Below are 23,929 nucleotides of genomic sequence, written 5' to 3'. Positions count from 1 at the left end.
TGACCGTTGATCATTCAGGATAACAGAGTGAATCCCTAGAGAAGGCAAGCGTGGCAGGGGGTGGCAGAAAGTTAGATGGGCAGATGAGATCAAGAAGTTTACGGGGATAAATTGGTCGCAGTTAGCGCAGGACCGGGGTAACTGGAGATTAATGGGAGAGGCCTTTGCCCTGCAGTGGGCGTAGATAGGCTGATGATTATGATTATGATGGTGATGATGATGATGATGATGACTACAATTGATCGAATAAATGAGCGCTTACTGAGCGAGGTCTGATGGATGCTGGTGGGCGAGGAACCCACCCTGTGAGGGGTCAAAAAAGAAGAAACAAGGAAAAATAAGGAAAACAAGAGGACAGGGAAAAAATAATGAGGCAAACTTCGTTCAAGAGACTTTTAAGGAGCCCATAGTTGCTTTAATACTCAACACCGCCATGTCCCCAAAAATATTGTACACTGCAGGGATTCCTGACCCCTTCGTGTGCTGTCACTCTCATTGACACCATGCCTGCACAGACACATGCACACACATAAGACGCGTCCTCCAGAAAAAGATAGAAACGTAATCTCCCCTGTACGGCGGCTTTAAGCTGACAGTTTATTGTAATGCAATCATTGCGTGCGGAAGCGATCTATCATAACACGGGTGCGTATAGCGGTCAGAACCACTGAAATAGCGCCTTGTATTCCCCGATTCCGCCACTTTTGTAGTCGAAAGCGCCAACACAGGTACGATGGCGTCCTCCCCAAAAAAGAAATTCTTTTGCAGCGGAGCGCAGAGAATTGTTCTAACGCCCCGTTGTTTTGAACGCGCGGACGAAGCTTATTCAAAGATATAACTGCAAACAAAATCAGGGCAGCTTTTCCTCGTGATCTTGTAGATATTTTAGCAGTGTACGTTCACCTATTTTGTACGCAGCGGGGAAATGTAATCCGGCTGTCTGAGGGAAACGAATTCAAGATTAGGACGGCGACAACCTGCCTGAGGCTATCAGACAGGTCCTTATAGACTGTTTATAATGGCCCGTAGCCCTTTCCATCCTGTGGTGTGTGTTAAACACTGTGCTGTGAAACTACACCCTGTGATGAGTGTTTAGAAAAGTTTAGAGACGTAATCCGTCAGGGTCATCCTGATCAGTCTTTGTTAACCAGCAGCCAAGAAGCGGCACAGCGTAAATGCTGACCGATTCACCCTTAACAACCGAGAGGCTAAAACCACTGACGGAATTCTAATCGGCTACTTCGACCAAACACATGCATTTCAGCCACAGCGCAGCAGTGGGAACAAGGGGAAGCCTAACAGAGATCGTCAGGCCAGAAGTATTGCCGTTGCGGCGTGACACGACAAATTCGCCACTCACGTCCCGTTTCTCTTCGCTTTCAGACATCGACGAATGCACAGTGTTCGACAACATCTGCGTTTTCGGTGATTGCGAGAACGTCTTCGGCATGTTCCGCTGCATCTGTCATCCTGGCTACCAAGTGGACGCGACTGGCGGCAACTGCACGGGTAAGAATAAAGCTGCGTTATTTTGTTCCATGAAAGCCGAAATCCGAGAAGGGCTGGCAATAAGGACATCGTCGTTAACTTCAAAAATAGGCTTGCCTGCGTCGGCAGGCGTGCTTCGCTAGACGTATATGCAAGATTGACTTTTAGCGGCGAGTTTAGCTGAAGAGGGCAAATGCAAACGCGCTGTTAACATGAATAGACCTGAGTTCCAAGAGCAGCGTGTACTGGCGCTTCTCGTCCGCTCATTCCGGCGGACAAAATGCTTATGCACCGGAGCCTCTCCTCTAATACAGCGACTGTATATTTTATGAGGGGATTTTGTTATTGCAGCATGTGGCCTCTTTTGCGGATCGACTGTTGCGTCAATCCGCAACAACGCGACGACGCACCGTAGTACTTTTTCGCATAGCATCAGTGATGTGAGGCGGAGACCACTTCCAAAAGTGAACCGTGGAACTCGGTACCTGCTACGACGTTCGTGTGACGTCGAGAATGCGGAGCGGCCAAAACCCTCTTGGGCATGCGCGGGATTGCCGCAGAGGCTGTTCGCAGCGTCTGTCTCAGGCGTCTCCGACTCTGCGGGAGTGTTTTTGATTGTGTCGGCACTTGTTTGGAATGTTGCATTGGGGAGTAAATATTCTTTCATAGCTCTTCGGAGGAATAAATCGAGGACTTCCAAAGAATGCGGCCGTTTTCATTGCATGAGCAATAGATTGGGCATTTTGGCAAAAATTTTCGCCGTCGATCCACGGTCAGGTAACGACAGGTAAAGAACAGAGAGAGCGACACTGGCTGCGGTGGCGCCGCCTTAGCACCTGTACTGACCTAGTTGATGGCGAGATCCTAGTTCGAAGGGCGGCTCGCTCCTTTCGCCACCCAACACTCCCGTCGTATGGCATCTCCGCAGATCTTGTCGCCGCTCTCACGCGCCGTAAAATGGTAAAATGAAAGTTTCAGCGAATGCAAGAAAGGCCGAGTAGGCGACAAAGAAGTATGTAATGGTAATGGTGGCAACAGAATACTGACACCGACGAACAACAAGAGGAGTGACGGGAAGCCAGTGCCGCTAGTAAGGCGAGCGAACGTGACCACTGAGAAGGTTTGAACGACAAGCACGGTTGGCTAGGTGTGCGAGAGGCGCGCGAGAAACGGCCGTATTGCGGGCTTCTGACCCTCAAGTTCGAACTCGAACGGGGGGAGATGAAATGCTCACGCTTTCTTTAACATCCATAAATGGACCTTTCCCTATTTTTTGTTTCTCGTTCAGATATTGACGAGTGCAGCAGCCCGGAGACGTGTCAGCACGGCCACTGCGTCAACACCCCGGGCTCGTATGTCTGCCAGTGCCCGCCCAACTTCAGCCTCACACCGAGCAAGACAGGCTGCGTCGGTCAGTGCTGCTGCGCTTTGCCGCCGCTGCCCGTGAAAGCAAAGTGCTGCGTACCTGTTATTCCCGCCTCGCTCGCTTATTCCCGATGGCTCGACTCGCGACTGCAGGAGCGCACAAACGTTTTTCCTACAACGGGTGTGAAGACAGGGCTCCTAATTTTATATGTGTTCACGCTATCACTCTCCGGGCCTTTAGACAGAATGACAGTCCCGTATCTACAGTGTGCGGACGGCTGTAGCAACGAACTGCCCGGATCATCCTTGGTATCGATGTTATTGCCGTTAATAAAGAATATAATGGCAAGAAAAAAATGCCGCGGCAACAAACAATTGTAGAGAAATATTTTTCCCGTCACGCAACGCGCAATGGCTGTCTTAAAAAAGATTTAGTCTGAAAAGAGTACAAGCGACAAAGGGCCTGCAAGCAAGCAAGCAAGCATGCACAACCTCCGTTCTTTTAAGACTATTTGCACGTGAGTCCTTCGAGCAGAAGAAAATTTCATCGCAAGCACACTTTTTAAACTTGAATGTCGGCAACTTAGTGCTCCGACAAGGGCTAACAATCTCGTGTCCCAGCGAGTGGGATTGCTGCCTTCTTAAAGCCTAATTAAATTAACATGTACATGCATAGAGATAAAAAATATACTACCAGCTGGGAAATTAAGTAAAATGCATTTAACACATTCTTGAATTAGGCACTTCAAGGGATGTGTTCAGACTGCAGCTAAATTACGCTTTGAGGTGCTACATGAGCTATTTCGTTCTTAACTTGTACCCGAGTATAGTGTCTACCCGAGCGTTCCTTCAATGAGTATGCCACCACGTACAGCGGAGACGTGTTTTATATGTAAGTTGGCATGGCTCATGAGCAAATCACAATTTTTTCCTTCAGAAGACTACTTAAAGCCGTGATATCAATGCAAAAACTTATCTCCTAAAAGTTCCATTTGTCACGGATTCCAAGACGGACAAGAGAAAAATCAACTCTGTCGAAATGACAATGTCGTTTCGACAAACAACCGATGGGGTAAAGCGAAGCAGGTTGTCGAACCGGGACCAAACCGAACCGAAAACCGGAACCAAACTGGTAATTTTGCAAAAGCTGAAGCCGAACTCGAACCGTTATTTTTACTGGTCAGCTGGATGCCTTTACCAGCCAAGGAAATTTTCATGTCCGCGTCAGCAGAAAACGCAGGCTAAATGAAATTACTGGCACCGCCAGGAATCGAACCTGGGCCCGAATAAAGAAACGCAGCGACAGCCCGTCGTCTTACCGACTAAGCCACGCCAACACGAGGAAACGGGGAGACAGACGGTGTACTCAACGAGCACAGCGGCGGGTGTGCCGCCTTCGCTTATTCAAAGCCCTCATGTGAAGTGCAAACCGAATAATGTGTGATAACGGCGTCTGCGAATTATGCGAAACACTTTCCTTCTCGCGTGTGTTTCCCGGTAAGGATTACGGTTGCGTATGCTACTCCGAGTGCAAAAAATACCCAACAGCATAGAAATCAAGTAGTGACGTCACCACGCTTCCATATATAAAAAGGGAGACCGGTATAGCAACTCATTTAGTTCATTCCAGGCTACCACGGGTAGACCACGAAAAGTAAAGACGCCAGGTTTTACTCTTTGTAGAGCCACGTGTGTGAATTCAAGCGACGTCGCATGGGTAATAGTTGTGGGTGTCGTTTACAGCTTCGCATTCCAACCACGTTCACAGTGTGAATTGAAGCCAAATTTTTTATGCGAAGCTTTGTACCAGCCTAAGGTTCTATCGCGACCGTCGGCGCCAACAGAAAACTTCCGCGAACAAATAAAAGAAATTACTGGCACCACCAGGAATCGAACCTGGACCGAATAGAGAAACGGGGAGAGATCGTTGTTTAACCAATTGAGTTACGAGCGCATGCGGAGACGGGGGAGACAGACGGTGTACTCACCGAGCACATCGGAGGGTTTACCCCCTGCGTTCTCGCTGAATGCCACGTGATAGCGTCACTCGATCTCTAACGCCACTGCGCGCTCCGCCCACGACACTTATAGCGGCCGTGTGCGCGCCAATGGTTCGTCTATTTCGTCCTCAGGAAGTTTGGACTCGTGTGTTGCTGTGACGCACGAGCCATCGGTTGCACACCCCGCCACCCCTCGCATGAACATCAAGTGGACCGGGCCACCACGTGCGGAACGTTGGTCAGTGAAAACGTTGGGCGCGTGGGCTGTGTGAGAGGCGCCGGACATCTAGCAACGTTCTGTGCGCCGTGTGACGTCAGTGGTCCTCGCGCATGCGCAACACGGCTCTCCAACCTCGGCCAGTGTAGCTCACGCTACAAAAACAGGCGACACTTTTTAGACAGCGCTTAGCATACTGCCAAGGGTCGGCTCTGCCTCACACTAACTCATAATGTGGTGAAGCACCCTTTATAAAACAAACTAACACGTTGGAATTGTAAACAGCGCAGGCTGCAAAATGTTTGCACGAATATTAACAGCGGAGCTGCTCTAGGGCTCGCTCTGACAACAGTCCCTGCTGGTATCGTGTCACATTCTCTCTGGAGCTGGTTTCTCCGGCGCGCAAAAAGTGGTTTTCAGTAAAAAAAAACTCATAAAAAATAAGAATAATCCTAGGGCCTTCATACTTCGATATAAAACGGCTCATATTGCTTCCGGAGAAGTGTATTCCCAGAAATGCAATTGTGTTTAGAGGTGAAGCCGACTTTAGGGGATTGTTGCAAGCTTTGTTTGTGTAAACAGGCTTTTTGACATTTAGTGTTGCGCAGTGAAGCCTGGCCATCTACGCAGGGAGTATAGTTACAGAAGACGCTTCTAATTCTTGCGTCATCGAAGGTATCCCGGAACAAATCATATGGCAATTAGCCACTTAGACTAGTCTAAGATTACGCACCAAAGCTTCGCTGGTCATGGTTCTTCACAGAGTGGAAGGGCACTAATTTTTTTTTTTAATACGCAAGCATCAGTGAACTATGTTGGCCCAAAGTCCGGCGTCCATGGCACACAAAATAAGGCTAATTAATGACACACCAATTGGACAACTGCTCAAGGGATAAACAACGGGTCAGTGAATGGTCGCAATGGCGCCACATTCCTGATGGAGGCTCAACAAAAAAGTTACCAGTCCAGTTAAAATTGCATAAATGGCGGAAAGGGTGACATCCGCGCCAGGGTCCTCTGCAACGCGAGAATAACGCGGAACTCCTGGGCCACCACAACTCGATGATTCTAGCTGACTAACAGGGAACCTAGTGAACGGGTTGTGGCCTTCGACGTATAAATGTGACGTGTAAACATGTACTCAGTACTACAGGAGAAATGTTGAGCGCGGTAATTACATAAGCAGCAATTGGGCAAAAAGAAAGCGTGTTCCCGCTAATGACGTGCACGTAGGGCACAAAAGGGCGATTGGCCCAGCCTGTCAGTCATAGTGACTGACAGAGGAAGTAAACGTCGCAGAGGGAAAAATATTATGCTGATAATGAGAAGACACGGGCGTACCACTGGACACGTGCCACTGTAGGCACCACGTCATTACCGCGCATAGAATGAACACGCTGCCACTTGGTCTCCACACATTTGTGCGCGACACCTGTTCTACGAATTTCATCGGTGTGGTGTTTGCGCCTATGGACCCTGAACCGTTTCTATCAATAACAGCTGCGAAACACGGCGGCGCACACACTGCCGGCATGTCTGTTCAACAATTCAACAATAATACTTTCGCATTCACGGCATCATAAGGAGTGCTTAGGTGTCCTAGAATATTGATTTTTGTGAAAAAAAAAAATAGCCACCAGGTAAATAAACTCCATCTACCCAGGCAGCGAACATTCCTCTCGCGAGTGGTTCCCGTCCGTTTTCGCGGCGTGCCCGGAGAGTGGGCGCCCACTTTGCGCGCCTTCTTTTTCCCCCTCCCGCTGACCTTGTGCCCAGACACGAGGCAGGAGCTGTGCTACCGGGAGGTGCGCGGCAACTTCCACGGCCGCGGCATCTGCGGCTCGCCCATGGAGCAGCCCACGTCGCGCGCCACCTGCTGCTGCACCGTCGGGGCGGCCTGGGGGCGCGCCTGCGACATCTGCCCGCCGACAGACTCGGGTGCGCCTGCCCCTCTCTTTCCCTGTGGCTAGGGTGGCCACCCTACTGTGGCCGCTCGTGTACACGTTCGGGAGACTTCGCTATTTCGTGTGGCTACAACTCGTGCGGTTTCGCCGGCCTAATCGTTTGCCACTTGCTCCGAAACTGTACCGAAACAGATACCGAAAACCGGAAGCTCAATTTTACAGCAACGAGGTTTCAATTTTGCTTTACTTTAACAGGCAGCACCAGGTCGATTAGCCCACTGAGCAAAACGACCGCAAATTTTTTTTTTTTTTCAAGTGAGTAGGGCGAAAGAAGCAAACGAGAGATTTCAGGAGTGTGGTTTCTTGAGCTAGTTGGTCACTCATCCAAACAAGCGCTGGAAGGGACGAAGGAAAAAGTGCAGTGCTCCGTCTACTTGCGTTGTCCCTCCCGACGCTTGTTTGCACAAATGAAGATTTCAGTCTGGGGTGCGGATTAAAAAACGCCACCTCTACGTTCAAATTAGGACGTATTCCTGCAGAACTGTCTGAACTCTCTGGCTGGCCCTTTCACAGTAAACTTTTATACGTATTATTCGTAGCGTATTCTACTCTTGCATGGGCGTTCTTCACTACTAATACGTTATTTTTCCTCGTAGCCGCGTACAAAGAACTGTGCCCCAGCGGTCCCGGATTCCGACCGAACCAGATTAGCGTCTCAATGGAAGGTACTTGATTTTCGTCGTCTGTTAAGAGCCCAGCGTTTGTTATCGTCTCCGTTTTGACCTGCAACCTCCCGGTGTGCGCAGACGTGGACGAGTGCCTGGAACTGGACGACGTGTGCCACGATGGACGCTGCTCCAATACGTTCGGAAGCTTCCATTGTGTCTGTCCCGATGGCTACGCGCTCGACGACACGCAGAGGAACTGCGTCGGTAAGTTGTGCACCCTCAACGGCTCCGGTATCCAGCGCAAAACCGCGTACCTAAATACCGCTTTTATCCGTCGTCATCTGCAGACCAATGTTCTTGTATTGGAGCTAAGCAGAAGAATACTGTGCGTACAGGTCCGCGCAGAAGTACACGGAGCACGGGAGCGGTGGCCGAACTGCATCGCTGCGTCGCGTAGGAGCGCCGATGGAAACCAAGGAGCGGCGTTCCGTGGGTGGGTTGGAAGTGCCCCCGCCACACTATCTGGTATGTTTCATCACCGCTCTACTGGCGTTGCAGGCCGGCCGTAACAATCTCCAAAGGGCAGCGTTGGACTGTGCGGTGGCGCTAGTTTTCCTCCCTCCACTCGGCTGAGGAGAGGATTCCGCAATGCTTATGCATGAGGAAATCGATGTCCAGGATTGCCTCCACATGAGGCTCGAGTGGAGAGAGGACTCAGAATACCAGGGATAATGTCTTTCACTGCATAGGCACGCCGCAAGAAACCGGATTGGCAGGCAATATATGCCGCTTGTGAACAAGACTTTCATATTTGCACTTTACGGAGCGCAACAAGCCACATTTCCGAGTGCCCGTAGTTTTTTCGAACCCTGAAGGGGCGGATTCAGTTACTGCTGCCGGCTGCGAGCGGCAAAGTAATCAGCGCCACCGTATAGTCCAACGCTGCCCTTTGGAAACTGTTACGCCAGGCCTGACACGCCAGCACAGCGGAGATGAAGCATATTAACAGGTAGGGCGGCGCGTGACCTCCGCGATCAGCTGCCGGCGGCGCGCCGTGGCAGCAGATCGCGGAGGCCACGGTTGGCGCGGGCAGTGCCAGCGCACCCGCAGAACGCCGCTCCTTGGTTTCCACCGGCGCTCCTACACGGCGCAGCGATGCAGCTCAGCCACCGCTCCCGTTCTCCGTTTACTTCTGCGCGGACCTGCACATGTGTCAGGCATACAAGTTTCTTATCAAATGCGCTATCTCACTGTTTTCTATCAGATTACGTATTTTCGCAAAACACTTGCCAAAAAGAAGCATCGCACAAGTTCTACTTGATCGGATAGTCAGTCGCGGAGACCTGCTTTTCTTGTGTCACTTATCAGCCCTACAATACTGCCGCATGTCTGCTTTGACACAGTAAACCTCGTAGCATAAACCAAAGCAACGATCTTTTTTTTAAATTTAACTATTTCCTCACCTTCTTCATTGACGTCCACTCCATAAATTGCAGTGATGAATTCGAGTGTTGCGTGCCTAAGAAACTTCACTGTTTCTCCCAGCGAAAAATGTTGTCAGCGAACAGCGTAGAGTTGTTTATGAGCATTTTTACCTCGGAGTGTTTATACGAGCGTTTTCGTAATAAAAATGGCAGCGACAAACGCACTCGACACGCGCTTCAGATACGCGGAGCCCTTGGTTATCGAATAGATAAGACAGTTGAGTAATAACCAAGGCACCTCCTTTTCCTTATAACAGCCTTCTGGAATCCAATGAATGTTAGAATACAACCCTGTCGGGTTCTAACTTTGTCACGGGACTTGGAATGCTGACGAACTCAGCTCAATTATTTGCGTCATAGCCACGGACCCTACGAGTCAGTGAGGCTCGTGAAACTTGTAAGACAGTTACATATCTTATTAGATACACACATAGACCCCACACGGTAAAGTATAAATTAAAGTGGGTTTGATTTTGCTAAAAGGACTCGGACCACATGAATCAAATTGTTTATTATTAAGAAGTACATACACCGGTAAAATTGGCCCGCCAAAACCAACAGGCGGGCTTGTGCGGTGTCGCCCGGCAGCAACGACCTTCACTTCTGTAAAAGCACTCATTGACGCCGATAACTGAATAGGGGGGTTAAAAAAAGACAAGCAAACACAAAAAAATAAAAGGGAGAAAAAAAGGAAGGCAAGAAATAGACAAACAGAAAAGAGGAAAACAAACAGACAAACAAAAATACAATAAATCAACATGGGATCTAGCTACATGGGTGGCATTTTCTCCATCACCAAAAGCAATAAGAGAAAAAATAAATAACGGTCGCCGCACACACATACATGCTTCAGCAGAATTATAATGCTAGAATAGCCGCACGCAAGTGTTTCCGCGTAGTTAAAACCTCTCAAGCCGAAAAGGGTGAGGAGAACCTCCGTGCATCGCCTGTACATATGAACGCATCGGCACGCATTGCTTAACATTAATTAGCAGAAGGACCAAGCATGCCTAATTTTTTGTTAAGAGTGTATTTTATGGCATCAGGTTAACCAAAGATTTTCTTAAAGGCTCAACCGTCAGTTTTCAAATCATTACAAATGCCCGAATCCGGTTCATAAACGAGAAACAAATCACGCATGCCATGTGCCCTTAGCTTCACAATGGAGGAATAGGTGTGAAATGCCACATACTAATCGTGCCGATCCTAAGGATGGTTTCTGTGCTTTTTGGGGGGGCCAGGACACAGATCTGCCGCATTTGACGCTATGTGGGAGAATGGTAGCGGAGGGATAAAGCAACCCTGCTGCGCCAAGAGGCACTACAAAAAAAGCCGAGTCCTGAGCTGGCTGCCGCTTTCCACGCTCACCCACGCACCAAGCTCGACAGGTGGCGGGTCAAGCTCCCCAGCCAACTTGAAAAGTAAAGCGAGTTTGTGCGCATTAGGTATAGGTAGGAGCGGTCCTCCTGCCAAAACGCTTCGACGGCACAAAGTGGTAGTTATTTCACTCTTTTCAATCACTCGCATTTTGCACTGCCCGCATTATGCTCTTGGTTAAACCACTTCTCTTTGGATGCAAAAGGGCTCGCTGGTTGTTTTCCCGGTTGTCTGTGGCTTGAGGGAGCACCGCTGTGTTGTGACGCTCAGTTTTTTAACACGTATTTCCCGATGCGCGGACGGCTTTGTTTTGCCTCAGATGTAGACGAATGCAAGGTCTACCCTGACGCTTGCGGGCCGGGCACCTGTCACAACAGCGATGGAAGCTACGTCTGCTACTGTCCGCCTGGATATGTGGTCGTTCCAGGACGCAAATCCTGTGTAGGTAAGATTCGGTCGCTCCTGTCCGCTCTGATTTCGCAGTCGAGGTCAGTGCAGAAAAGCCATTGCATGCCTGTTAAATTAAAAAAAAAACAGCAGTAACACAGGGCTTCTAGGCAGTCGAATGAATCGTACAATTTTTTTTTTTTTGAAGCAAGAAACGTTTTTTTTCTTTTCTAATATCGTGGAACTAACAAATATTGTGGTTGCAGTTATTCACAAGGATATATCAAGGCACTTCGCACTATCATACAACAAATGCCATTAATCATTCCACCTTGCTCAAGAACGAAGTTAACGACGACGTCAGATGGGAAGTTAAGGTTTGTATTTTGCGTGAACGTGCTGTTTACTTGCGCTAACATTGACATTTTATCGTAAGTGCGCAGGAGTTCGCGCGCTTCAGTGCGCCTGCACATTCTGCAAATTTGTTTGCGTAAGCAGCTCATTTTGTATCGGCAAAAGAGAGCTGTCTACATATTTCTGAAATAAAAAGGCGAGCAGTGGCTTTGTTGTCTCCCAGTTCGCCTTCGCATACCGTACCCGTTCTCCGAGTCGTCAGGTGTGCTCTGTGGGCAGGTATCTCGAGGGGCTGCGTCTTATTTCGCAGACATGCGCAAGGACCTGTGCTACAAGCACTTCCACGTGCCGGAGGTTCGGCAGGCGCCCGTCTGCAGCCACCCGATGATGACCAACCAGACCAAGATGACCTGCTGCTGCTCGGTCGGCAAAGCCTGGGGCCGGGACTGCCAGCTCTGTCCCCAGCGCGGCTCGCGTGAGTCGAGACGCGGACACGCTTGGACCACACGCCGTGCGCTTAGCCCTCAGGCCGGAGCTACCTGCCGTGGTGGATCAGTAGGAGTAGCTCAGGACGCATATATACTTAAGGAAGGATGGAAGAATTATAGGGTTACTAACGGGGCTCGCTTTAGGGGCTCGCCTTGTCGTCGTAGCTCGCTCGCTGGAGCCAAGTAGAGCCACACGGCGTTCAGTCGTAGCGGCGTAACCCAGAGGCTTCGAAAGCCAAGCAGTTTATACAGCCATAAGCGTTCGAAACTCGTGAACCGCTGGCGCAAAGAAAATTGTAGGTACATTTGAGCCAAAATATACGTAATTAACCGGCAGCGCCCGCGTTCATTTAGTTAGGAACGCTCGTTCGGTGGGTTTTTACGATAGTAAGCGAAAAAAAAGTGGTATTGCAACGCCGGCACATGCGGGAGGAAAAGCAAGCCCAAAGAGAACAGAACTCCCGCTGGCGCAGTTTAAGGCAGGGGGCGCGCGAGCACTCCGAAGGCGGGAACTTTGACTTTCATTCGGCGGTAGCAGTGAGCGGATAACGGCGCTACAGCCCATTATGGCGAATCACTGCTCTGCACTGCCGACAGCTTTCACATTGAGTGGAACGACTTTAATTTTTTTATCATGGAGAAGTCACGGATAAAGTTCCATAACGATGTCAAAGTGCCCTTGGAACGTATTCAGTCCCCGCAGGAAAGATCCCCGGCAAGCTGGTGTTTCATTCGAGGTACTATGAGAGCAGGGAAGCCCCACACCAGATGGTGAATATTTGCAATTTCGTCTGTCCGCATGCATAGCAGCGTCCAGGAGGAGGTGGACACGGCGATGCGAACGCGCCCGCTTCTGGGCCCTGGTAGTCTCCCAAGGTGGAATCGCTACGCCACCGAGGCCGTTGTAGCCTTGCTCCCCACTGGCAACGACGTCATCAGTAAAGGCGCATTCTGAGAGCGCAGCCGATTGACAAAATCTTACGCTGCGCGGGAGAGGTCGGGAGGCAAGGGATTCGGGCTGGGCTGTACAGTCACTTGAACATTTTGGCCGAAGCGTTGATTGCGGCGGCGTTCGTCATGGGGTCGTACACGAGTGCCTGGATTAACCGTCAAGCTGGGGGCGAAATTTTAAGGAAGCCTCGATCGCGAGTTCTATGCCTGGGCGTACTGCGTGACCGGGTACCTAGCACACGACCACAGTGGTGCCGGTAAACTTTGCGATGCGGTGCACCACTTAGGGAGGACACACGAACGAAGTGGACAGCACGAGCGCAACTATCAACTCATTTATTGAACACTACTTGCATGGCAGCCAAAACGCGTGGAAAGGAAGACAAGATACAAATGGAAAGGAATAACGCAACGGCAGACTTTGATACACACAAGCAGCACAGTTAACGTCTTAGACTGGCGAGAGGTATTTTTTCTTTATTTCATCTTTACTATCAAATTGTGCTTCGCGTATAATTGACTTTATAAATAGCAGCCTATCGCAAGTCTATAAATGAAAGTAAGGATTTTCACATGAATAAAAATTTGCTTCTAATAAAAATACAAGGAAAAATACCTTTCACCAGTCTACGACATTCACTGTTCACAGAAGATCATACCACAGCTTTCCTCCTTTCCATTTGTGCCTTGTCTTCCTTTCCACATGTTTTGATTTTCATGCAAGTAATGCAGTTGTTGCAATAAATCAGTTGAACGCTGCACTCATGCTGTCCACTTCGTTGCTGTGCCGTCCATAACTTACGCTGGTAGTCTGAGTCATTTCTCCACTCGAGCCTCCGGTCGAGGAGACCCTTGAAATCGGTTCCCCCATCCATAAGCATTGCGGAATTTTCCCCTCAGCCGACTGGAGGGAGCAGTCGGAGTGGAGGAGGAACTAGGAATACGGCCCTTAGCGTTCACCGTAACCTAAAGCACAGTCGAAATACAATGCAAAACCTACTACCCCATTCCTTGCCTTGCAAACTATAGATTGTTTCGCAGCTTATGCTGATAGCGGTCAATACTTTGTTTCTCGTAACGCAGCGGAATACCTTCAGCTATGCACCGTCACCACAGTGGGCACCATGATGAATCCAATTACCTTGGAAGTAGACGGTGAGTGCGCACGTCCTCCTAGGTTGTCGATGGCCGGTAGCCAATGCGAAACTCTCGAGAATGTTGGCGTGATTACCCTCTCGTAATTTCTCACGTTGTGCGCAGATGTTGACGAGTGCCAAGGAATGGTGTGCCAAAACGGCCATTGCACCAACACCGTGGGAAGCTTCCACTGCCAGTGCTACGGAGGGTACCAGTACAACGAACAACTGCTCATGTGTGAAGGTGAGCTGGGCTTCGCACTGTAGCTACTTCCACGCATTCCGCGCGGAGCGGGCTCAATTATGCCGATCGCTCCGCCAGGGGCGCGATGCCCGACAATCGTTTCATTCGAGAGTTATACCAGAGCGTAGAAGTGGTCCTGGTACGGTACATACTGGTCGGCCATGCCTGCGCCGAAACGCGGCCACCGGTTGTGCGCATCCGCATGCAGGAGTTCCAAGCGCGTGCGCGGCGCCATTCCAAGACCGCTTTCTCGAGTGCACTGTTACTCTTCGTCTGTTGCTCTATAACTCTAGCACTCCTGCTGGCCCAGATTCTCATTCTAATTATCTGCAAGCCTTATTTCATTCACCCTGCACAAGATTGCATACGCATTCACTGACGATGCAGACGTCAACGAATGCCAGACAACGCCCGGGCTGTGTCGCGGTACGTCCAGCTGCGTCAACACTGCTGGCAGCTACAAGTGCCAGTGCCCCGACGGGTACAAGCTGTCGGCCAGTGGACACGACTGTCAAGGTGACTAGCAGCGCCCAAGTGCTCTTTTCGCTTTCATTGCAGATGGTAGTATATCCAGTACCCTGTGTCTGTTTGCACGCATATTGCTTCCTGGGAATTCTTCGCACAGCTAATTTCAGATTGTTTGTTTCGAAGCGCTATCGTTTGAACAAATACAAGACGAATTAATAAGCTCTGTAGTGCTATGGGCTACCTATAGTAGGTGATTTTAACTCCTTAAATTGACGTTTTACTGGTGAACCTGTCATGACTATACGCAGGAACAGCGAACTATAGGCACATTTTATGAAGGAAATGAATAGTCCCTAGCACTGCCGTGATGCTTGTTGTATGGCTCGACGTATTCATGGACGTTTGTGGCGAGTTTGAATTTAAGCGGCTGTACTAGCGGTAGTGACAGAAGTAGTAGCAAAGATTTATTTGGCTATCATGGGGTGCGGTCAGCCTCGTCGGGCAAGCACTCCGCGAAACTGCCCTGGGTCTAGGTCTCTCGACAGCGGGCTTTATGGTTGCCCCACTGACGAGCCGATGGAAGTGGCGTCCCACTGCTCAAAGGTGCGGCTTGGGCGACGATAGGTGTTGTGAGGGCATGCATGGACAACATGTATGGTAGGTGGTGAGAGGGAGGTAATATAAGGGGTATAGAGGGAGGGCGATCTGTAAGCAAAGTGCCGGTTGGGAGTCGACCCTAGGCGTAAGCTTCGAGGGCGGGAAGGAAAAGGTGAGGGGCATTGTACCATCGTCTGGTGTGTGCGTCGGGGGTAAAGGAGAGTGCTGTGGCTATACAGGGAGATGGGCCCGAGTGAGGTGCTGCTTTTGTCCGCTCTGGTGGAAAAGCCTGGAAATGAAGGCCGTGGGCGGCAGTTTGTGCTGCTTCGTTCCCTGCAAAGCCAGTTCGGCCGCGGGTTGATCTGCGAGTCTCCAGGACGTGCTTGAAGGACCTTGATGGCGTGCTCCAGTGCCAGGGCCGCTTGGGAGAGACGGCACGCATATCGGTAGTCCGTGATAGTGTTCAGATAGCGTTGGGTTTCATGTGTGGCTGCCGCGTAAGCGATGGGGAGCGCCTCAGCCATGTGGTGCGAGAGTTGAAAAAAGGAGGACGCCGTGGTCACCTCATCTTGTGAGTTGAGGGCGATGACAGTGGTGCGAGATAAGTCGAGATGCCGGGCAATGGCCGTGTAGCAGACTTGCTGGTCAGTGGAGTAACGTCTGTTCAGATGACGAAGCCGGGATTCCCCGCGGCCCTTGTTATCGGTGGGATGCACGTGCTTGGGGACAGTGTGGTGTAGCGGGCTGAGGGGCGTCTATTGAGTCAAGATTTGGGCGGCCGATAGCTCACAGGGCAGGTCCAAGTGATGGCGGGTCGTTGCAGGTGCATTCTTTCTTCCTTCCAGATGTGAACGAGTGCTTGGAGAAGGATGACATCTGCGAGAACGGGGTGTGCAACAACTTGGATGGCAGCTTCCAGTGCACCTGCAACCCCGGCTACTACGCGACGTCTCGCCGGGACACCTGCATCGGTGCGAGAATTTTCTACCCGCTTGCGTGCGGGATGTGCGGAAGTGCGCCCTACAGGAGGCTTGTGCATAAGTTTATAGGTCTAGAGACAAATGCAGTTTCTAGTAGGTCCGCTCTTTAAACACTGAAAAGCTTATTTTCGGGTTCCATTGCTGCTGTTCTTGCGTTTTGTCAGTTGCTATGATCGCCGCGTTGCTAGTACTGTGTGGTGCCAATGATGAATGACTAATGAGTATCTGTAATGTTTGTGACCACTCGGAAATTCGTGATTTCTTGGTGTAATTAAGCATTCGCTGAGCAACATAGAGAGAGAGAGAGAGAGAGAGAGAGAGAGAGAGAGAGAGAGAGAGAGAGAGAGAGAGAGAGAGAGCAACAATCTAGAAGCAATCTGCACATGCCTAACTAGGTAAAACTGCGACGATGACAGAAATCGGTGGTCTCAGATTTTCTTACCCAGCTAGTAAGCGTGCTTCAATGAGTAAACAAACAAACAAACAAACAAACAGATAAATAAATAAATAAATAAATAAATAAATAAATAAATAAATAAATAAATAAATAAATAAATAAATAAATAAATAAATAAATAAATAAATAAACCTGTAGTATTGTGACTTACTCTAAAGGTGGCTGAGTTTGCCACAACCAATGATTAAGAGAGTCACCCTCATCCACACGTTGTGAGAGTGCACAGTCACGCATTACACCCTTTCAAGACAGAGCCTTCAATGTGAAAATGACCGCCCTGCATATCTCGCACGCCATAACGTCCCATATGTATACTGTTGCAGATTACGATGAGTGCAAGCGAGGACCAGGCATCTGCGCCAATGGTGACTGCGAGAATGTGCCGGGTTCCTACCGGTGCGTCTGCAGTCCCGGCTTCCAGCTCTCGCCAAACAACGACTGCACAGGTCGGTGCTTTTCTGCAAACCGTTTAACCCTTCGATGTCTGCGCACTTTAAGCATACCATACACCCATCAATTCCTCGCCAAGGTAGCCAGAATCATTCCCGGCCGGAGGAATGGTATGATGGGGCAAGTCTATCGGGAAGGCGTCCCAGCACCGATCTCCGTCGCCTCCGCCATGCGTGTGGTAGAGTGGTGGTGAGCGGCCGGCAAATGTTGCTGCCTTGGAGATGAAAACAAGAATCCGAAGGCAAACCTAGCTGGTTCACTGCATGGCCAGAGATGAGCCGAAACAAGACAGAAACAATGCCCTGACGGGCGAGATTACAGTACAGGACTTGAACAGAGTGACAGCATTGATTCCCTGGTCAAAACGAACTAAATTCTGCGCTTGGGGTTCCCCGTATTTATACCCAAAGCGCTAACGGTCAAACAAGTTTTCCGCCTGCTCTTTGCACACGGCGCGAACATGGTACATACACACACAACGCTCTTTCTAGAGTTCCTGAGGGGTCGGTAGTAGCGGCGCACGCTGAGTATGAGAGAGGAAGAGAGTTTTCCGGAGTGGCGTCCGCGTCCTTCGGGCGCGTCTCAGCGTGTCGCATCTGCCGCCGCCGAAGTTTGAATAACGCCGACAGTGAGGCGCCCTTGTGCTGGCCGATCGCGGCATGTTGGGATCTGTTGGCTGTCGCTGCAAGCTTGACTCACCGACAGAGAGACGCCCACGCGGAAGGCGCCCGTAGTGGTGGGCTCTGCCGCAAAGCACAAGAGCGCTGCACGAAGCTTGCAGCATAGCGGCGCGCTAAAGTAACGCTGCTTATCTCATCGTGTATAATACGTCCTGCAATAATACGTCCTGCAGCTAATTTGTGGATATCATTCAACTGAAAATGTGTGGCAGAAGCGATTTACCAGTTTTTATAGCAGCCGTATAAAACGGTTCCACCAAAAGAAATTGGCGCAGCTTGAACTAGTGGTACAAGGCTAAGAAACAGAAGAGCTGAGGGTCGACCTAGTTTCCCCCACTATGACAGCGGCTCCAAGGAGAGAGAAAACAGCCGGACCCGAGCAGTGCAAAGCCATTTTGGACGGCACTGTAAAACCAAGACCGTTCAAGTATGTACAGTGCTTTATTCAGTACCAATCGTCGTCATCCCTTTCGTCGTCGTCTTCCGACGGCACAGCCGCGTAGGGCTAATCCTCTTGTAGCGCATCCTCGCCTCCGTAGACTTCTACTTCTTCGTCAGCTGGTGCGGTGGCCGTCTCCACGTGTCACTTGTGAAGGGATGGCTTGACAGATACGTTGACATCGTCTTCTGCGCGACGGAGCCAAGGCGGGAGCTCATTTGGCCGAAGCCCACGCGCAAGCCTGAACGACTCCGGGCGGTCGCCGCAAGGCACGCGCTCACACGCGCTCGGTATTTTTTTTTTTTTGCTAAAACCACTGCGCGAGCGCCGAGGACCCCGAGCTGTCACCGCGAGGCAAGGGCTCAAGTGCGCTTTTGTTTTCTTTCTCCGCCGGAAGGATTGGTGGCGTCCTAAACAACTGTGTTCCTAATTGCGGCCAATCGCGGCGACATGCACAGGTCTGTCGAGCAAGACGAAATGCTGTAGAGAAAGTGGTTGGTTTAGGTGATCGAGTTCTCGCGGAAACGCATCGTAAAAGCGTCTTTAGCTCACTCCTGAAGGCTGTTTTATTTTCTGACACCAAAGCAGGTAATTATCGTGTCTACGCATATGCGTTTATTGGTGGGTCTTCGTTTCAGACACAATAATCCACAGTTGCGTACTGACCTCCACTTCGCTCCTACCACTTCATCCCTTTTTTTTATCCCCGGGCGCGATGCTCGCGGCGATGGAAGTGATAGCTTTTAATGCCAACAAAAGGATCTCCAGCTAATTTGGAACATCGCTGTTGCGCCCCCCTTCCTGCCCCCGCAGACGTGGACGAGTGCCGCACCCAGTATCGCATCTGCCACAACGGCCGCTGCCGCAACACCATCGGCAGCTTCCAGTGCGAGTGCCAGAAAGGCTACGAGCTCAGCCCCGACGGACGCAGCTGCGTGGGTAAGATGGATGCGCGGGTGCATGCGCACGCGAACAGAGCTCGGGTTGAGCTAGGGACGAGTACTCGTTCACTTGCACCACACTCACACTTACCTCGTCTTCTTTTATTCTCCCCCAGACATCAACGAGTGCGACAATGACATGTGCCAGGAGGGGACGTGCCGCAATTCCGAAGGCTCCTTCGAGTGCACTTGCCCCAAGGGCTACGAGCTGGCGCACAACGGCCGCCACTGCGTAGGTGCGTCGTGCCAGTCGCCAGTGGCGCGAATACAGTGTTTGTTTTTGTAACAGGACATTTTTGAAAATGCGACCCGTCATGTGGTGATTTAGTCTAAAACTTAAAGAAGTTATGGCGATTAGCATTGAGCGCTGGAATACAATCACCGTCCCTGAGCCATTGCGTCCTACTACGATTCTTGGACATAATATCCTGCTGAAATTCAGTTAATTGTGTACGAATAAGTAGCATCCTTATGCCGCTTGTGTAGTGTGAGTTTTTTACAGCGAGATATGGCTATGAGTAGCAAACGATGTTGGATTATGTTATTGTTTTTCAGTTTTCTTTTCGTTCATTTCAGCAATGATGTAAATTTATATCATTATAGCGATGAAGTGCCTTTATACATTGCCTTTATACAATTATGTTTTTTGGATGTTTTTCGAATTTTTTTCGACGATTTCAGGCTTAGTACAGGGTTCGCCCGCTTTCGCTATTTTTTGTTCGTATTTTCAACGTTCTTTTCCACGCTTCTTTACTTTAGACTTCGCAATTTGGAGGACGTGTATAAGATGCATTTTTTATTTTGTCAGATAATTCCCGTAAAAAGTTTTTTTTTCTGTTTTTCTTATGTTTTGGTTTTTCAAAATTTTGTTCCACCAGTTATCTATATTTACGCTATTGTAGAGATTATTATATGTGTTATTTCCGCCAGTTATGCACTTTTTGTGGAAATGCAGGGCGTGGCACGGTTCGCTCATCTTCGCTATATATATTTTTTTTCTCGAACGTTCTTTTCCGAACTCCTTTTGTTTGACCTTCTGTGTTTGTGGGACGGGTATAAGTTTCATAGCTTTGATTTTGTCAGCTGATGTTTGTCAAATTTTCTTTCTATTTTTCTCATCTTTCAGTTTTTCAAAATTCTCGTCGACCAATTATCTCCATTTACGCTGTTATAACGACTTAAGGCGTTACTTCTGCCAAATCTGCAATATTGTAGAAATGCAGGGCGTTACATGGTCCTGGCTGTGGGGGTACTCAGCAAAGAATGCTACGCATTGAAACGTACCCTCTATGTCCCTCTGCCGCCGCCCAGTGCAGTTGTCAAGAGGCTACTGTTAAGATCGTTTCAGTGATGCGAGCCGAAGTGCCAGTGACCACGTTTGTCCGCGGCGCATACCGTACGGCCCTTATCCTACCTGTTCTCTCCGTGACAGGAAATTCAGCGCCATTCCACTCTGTGGAGGGGGTTGACTTGCGGAGCTGCTTGTGGGTTACTGAATGGCCACGAGCTCCCGTTCAAACCGCGCCGTCACACCGGGGAAGCGTTCAGGGGAATTGTGAGCAGGCTTCACTGTGCAACCCATCACGCGGGAAAGCCAGCTTACAGAGGCCATGCTTACACCGATCTAACGAAAGTCGGCCTCACATTTAAACACAAATTCATTGCTGGAAAGACATTTCTTCGGGAACGATACGCGCCGTCTTATATTAAAAAAAAACTGACGTCCGCCGAGCAGGTGGCCTAGGGGAGAGGGTGTGCCCAAGTGAGAAGGGGGCGGCTTTTCACGTCTTACGGACGCAAAAAATAAACGGGGGGAGGGGGGGGGGGAAGGGGGTTAGCTTCTAGTATCCCCGCTGCAAAATCCAGCGGGTCGCACTGGGACTACTTGAGTGCGTGAGTGCGCAGTAAATGCCACTCAACACTCTATACAGTAAATACTCGTTAATTCGAACTTGCGGTTAATTCGAACTTAGGCCCTGGTCCCGCCACAGCCCTGTATATTTTAATGGGGCAAAAATCCCGATAATTCGAATGTGTCGGTATCCATAACGGTCAATTGGAAGTGGGATCCCCTGGTTTTCATCGCTCCTCGCCAAAGAAGTCGGCCCAGAGCGAGTACAAAGTGTAGCAAATCCAAACGAAATCAAATATACTAGAGATTCAAAACAACAAAACAAAAAGCAACAGTTTAGCTCGCGCGCTACGCTGCTGCGACAGTGCTCTGGTGCATGCCGTTGGAAATTTTCTTTATACCGCGGTCGCTGTTCTGGGCCTGCGGTCATGAGGCGTGCGCAACAAACGTCTAGTAGCGCCTAACTCACGAAAACGAGGGCAGAGGTGGCTTCTTTGTGTTCTGCCCGCGCAGTGTGGCGCGATGTCCATTCATTCTAGCGGCCGCCCGCTAATTCGAACTCCGTTTAATTCGAACAGATTTATGGTCTCCCTCGAGTTCGAATTAACGAGCTTTTACGGTAATGCAACGCCTTAGTTTAGCTTCACCACAATGCACTTAAGGGACCAACCCTTGTTGCCGACAAAGCAAATTCCGCGAATGACGGCGAATGACTGAGAGATATGACCCCTGCTATGGCACTGCGCAATGCGGAACGCCGTGCGTGATGCCACAGACCGAATGTTTGAGCCCAATCGTATACTCGACATCGCCGCTAGCCGAAATTCCGCTGTAGGCTGCATGGAATGATCCATCAAGTGCATTCATCATTTAAAGCGGCAAAAGATGTAACACAAGAAGTATCCAACACGAGCGCTGGTGCTGTCTTTTTGTGTGTGATACGTCTTTCTACGCTTCAATTGGTGAATCCGCTTCAACTAGCTATGCTCTCCGTTCTACCGTCAAGTGCATTTAATTGCTATTTGAACGGAACGTAAAAACCTCGCTGAGATGCACGCGCGAGTGCTCACCTGACGCCGCGGTGTGTTCGTGTGCGCAGACGTGGACGAGTGCATGTCCATCCCGCAGCTGTGCCTGGGCGGAGTGTGCGCCAACACCCGCGGGGGATTCACCTGCAGCTGCCCGCCGGGATTCAGGCTGTCCGCCGACGGAAGGAACTGCATTGGTTCGTCCGGGGCTTTTCCTGCATCCTCGCAGTTCTCGTTTAACTGCATGCGCGAAACAGGCAAATTGCGTGCATTCGGTGAAACTCTGGTTGCGTACCTCGCCCGCCTTGGGTACTGGGCATCCGTTATGACAAACCAGTTCAAAGTTTCCTTCACTCCGACCACGCTGCTGAGAGATTCGAGCTTAAGGCTTGCCAGTGGTGCTGCAGCGTACGAACTTCCAATTGGTGAGACCCGCAGAGTTTTACACCCAATAGGTACCTGAAAAGGGGGCTTGTCATGGGGCCTGTTTTCCAAAACAACAAAAAAAGAAATCCTCACCTTGCACCAACAAGAGCTCTGCGAAGTTCGAACGGCATAAAAAAGGTTGCCCCTGGGCTGTGACAGCAATTAATTCTACCACGCTTAAAAGCGGAACGCGCACCTGAGTTGTAGTCTGTAGATCGGTTCGTTCTAGTTCTGAGGGCCTCCTGGGTAGCCCAAGTAGAATGCCTACCCTGATCTGGTGGTGGTGGGCCAGGTTTATAGTGATGCATAACGAAAAACTACTTTCATTGCCTTATTACAAATGCGCATTTTTGAAAAAGTACGTGCATTGAGGTGGGGTTCCCCACTGAGAAACTTACTCCGTCCGTGGACCTAACCTGTACGTGCGGTGGACTCCTTCAGAGTGTGTGTAATGTACTGGTAGCAAGTGAGAGGCAAACGACCATTGGACAATGCAGCCGCAGCAGCAACCAAAACTCGGGCTCGGTGCTGCATTTCTCCACATCAACAGCGGAATATGCCAGACCATAAAATACTTCAGACGGGCGCCACGGGTCCTTTCCTGTACGAGATGTGAGTTTATTCGTCCCAGAAACCATAGCAGCAGGTGCCTGCCTTTAATTCCGTCGTCGAAAAAAAAATGCATTCATTGGCAGAGAGCAGGTAGTTAACGGTAAAGGCCGCCGTGTTGGCGGCGACAGCGGCCGCCCGCTCCCTTGTTTGGGCAGCGGAACGCCTCCTGCGAGTGCTCAGACGCGATTATTGCAGGTTACGGGCCTCTCGGGCATCCCCACATCACCTGTTGGAGAGTATACGGCTTGGCGAATCAGGTGTAAATTGGCGGGGTGGGGAAATGTGTTGGTCTGTAAAGGACGCCATGTGGGAACCTGTTGGATGGTCGGTTGGGTGTGTGCCAGGGAGGTAGACGCGTCAAGAGAGGCGCTGATTTCAGTGTGCGTGGCCATCCGGTTCCTAGGTGGTCTGGCGCCGTGGTTGGGGGAACGACGGTGTGTGCACCTCTAATTAGTTGCGTGCACCGCGTGGCCGCTTTCCTTCGCAGACACTCGCCAGAAGCAGTGCTTCCTGCGCTACCACCGCGACCGCTGCTCGGAGCCCCGTCCGGGCAGCAACATGAGCCGGCAGGAGTGCTGCTGCATGCAGGGCTCGGCCGCTTGGGGGGACAGCTCGCAGTGCACGCGCTGCCCGTCGCCTGCCGAGAGTGAGTGCTGCATCGGGGCCCTCTTTCATATAGCGCCCTATACTAAGTGTGCATCTCGCTGTTGAGCAGATTTCAAATCACAACGATATACATGTAACTTCCCGAGCATGAGGGACGAATGATCTGAAAGAACAGAAATAACTTCCTAATGATATACACATTAACAGAGTGAAAGCGTAGCAGTTGGGTATACCTGCTGGCACAAGTAGTCACCGTAGCAACAGTGGAGCCTCAGTCAATCGAGAGAACGCGCTAAAAAATGCCGCCACGCCCGAGCCACGCCTGCTTGG

The 23,929-nt window shown here is 50.3% G+C and overlaps 1 protein-coding gene across 3 annotated transcripts in view; it reads left to right on the top strand.

Annotated features, from left to right (window-relative positions):
- Window positions 1–23,929, top strand: part of LOC144170792 (fibrillin-1-like) — a 167,399-nt gene that overhangs the window by 106,135 nt on the left and 37,335 nt on the right. For all 3 annotated transcript variants that reach the window (XM_077700798.1, XM_077700799.1, XM_077700800.1), the window contains 16 exons: window positions 1,384–1,509; window positions 2,777–2,899; window positions 6,847–7,008; window positions 7,631–7,699; window positions 7,781–7,906; window positions 10,823–10,948; window positions 11,555–11,719; window positions 13,767–13,838; window positions 13,944–14,063; window positions 14,451–14,579; window positions 15,974–16,099; window positions 16,889–17,011; window positions 18,948–19,073; window positions 19,192–19,311; window positions 22,027–22,152; window positions 23,481–23,639. In XM_077700798.1, the coding sequence (XP_077556924.1) occupies window positions 1,384–1,509; window positions 2,777–2,899; window positions 6,847–7,008; window positions 7,631–7,699; window positions 7,781–7,906; window positions 10,823–10,948; window positions 11,555–11,719; window positions 13,767–13,838; window positions 13,944–14,063; window positions 14,451–14,579; window positions 15,974–16,099; window positions 16,889–17,011; window positions 18,948–19,073; window positions 19,192–19,311; window positions 22,027–22,152; window positions 23,481–23,639 (1,998 nt within the window). The remainder of the gene's footprint in view (window positions 1–1,383; window positions 1,510–2,776; window positions 2,900–6,846; window positions 7,009–7,630; window positions 7,700–7,780; window positions 7,907–10,822; window positions 10,949–11,554; window positions 11,720–13,766; window positions 13,839–13,943; window positions 14,064–14,450; window positions 14,580–15,973; window positions 16,100–16,888; window positions 17,012–18,947; window positions 19,074–19,191; window positions 19,312–22,026; window positions 22,153–23,480; window positions 23,640–23,929) is intronic.

The sequence above is a fragment of the Haemaphysalis longicornis genome, unplaced genomic scaffold (genome assembly GCF_048455015.1).
Source record: "Haemaphysalis longicornis isolate Haplotype H1 unplaced genomic scaffold, Haemaphysalis longicornis Haplotype H1 scaffold_2, whole genome shotgun sequence".
Classification (NCBI taxonomy): Eukaryota; Metazoa; Arthropoda; class Arachnida; order Ixodida; family Ixodidae; genus Haemaphysalis; species Haemaphysalis longicornis.
Note: the sequence above shows the minus strand (reverse complement) of the source record. Positions and strands in the feature narration are given on the sequence as shown.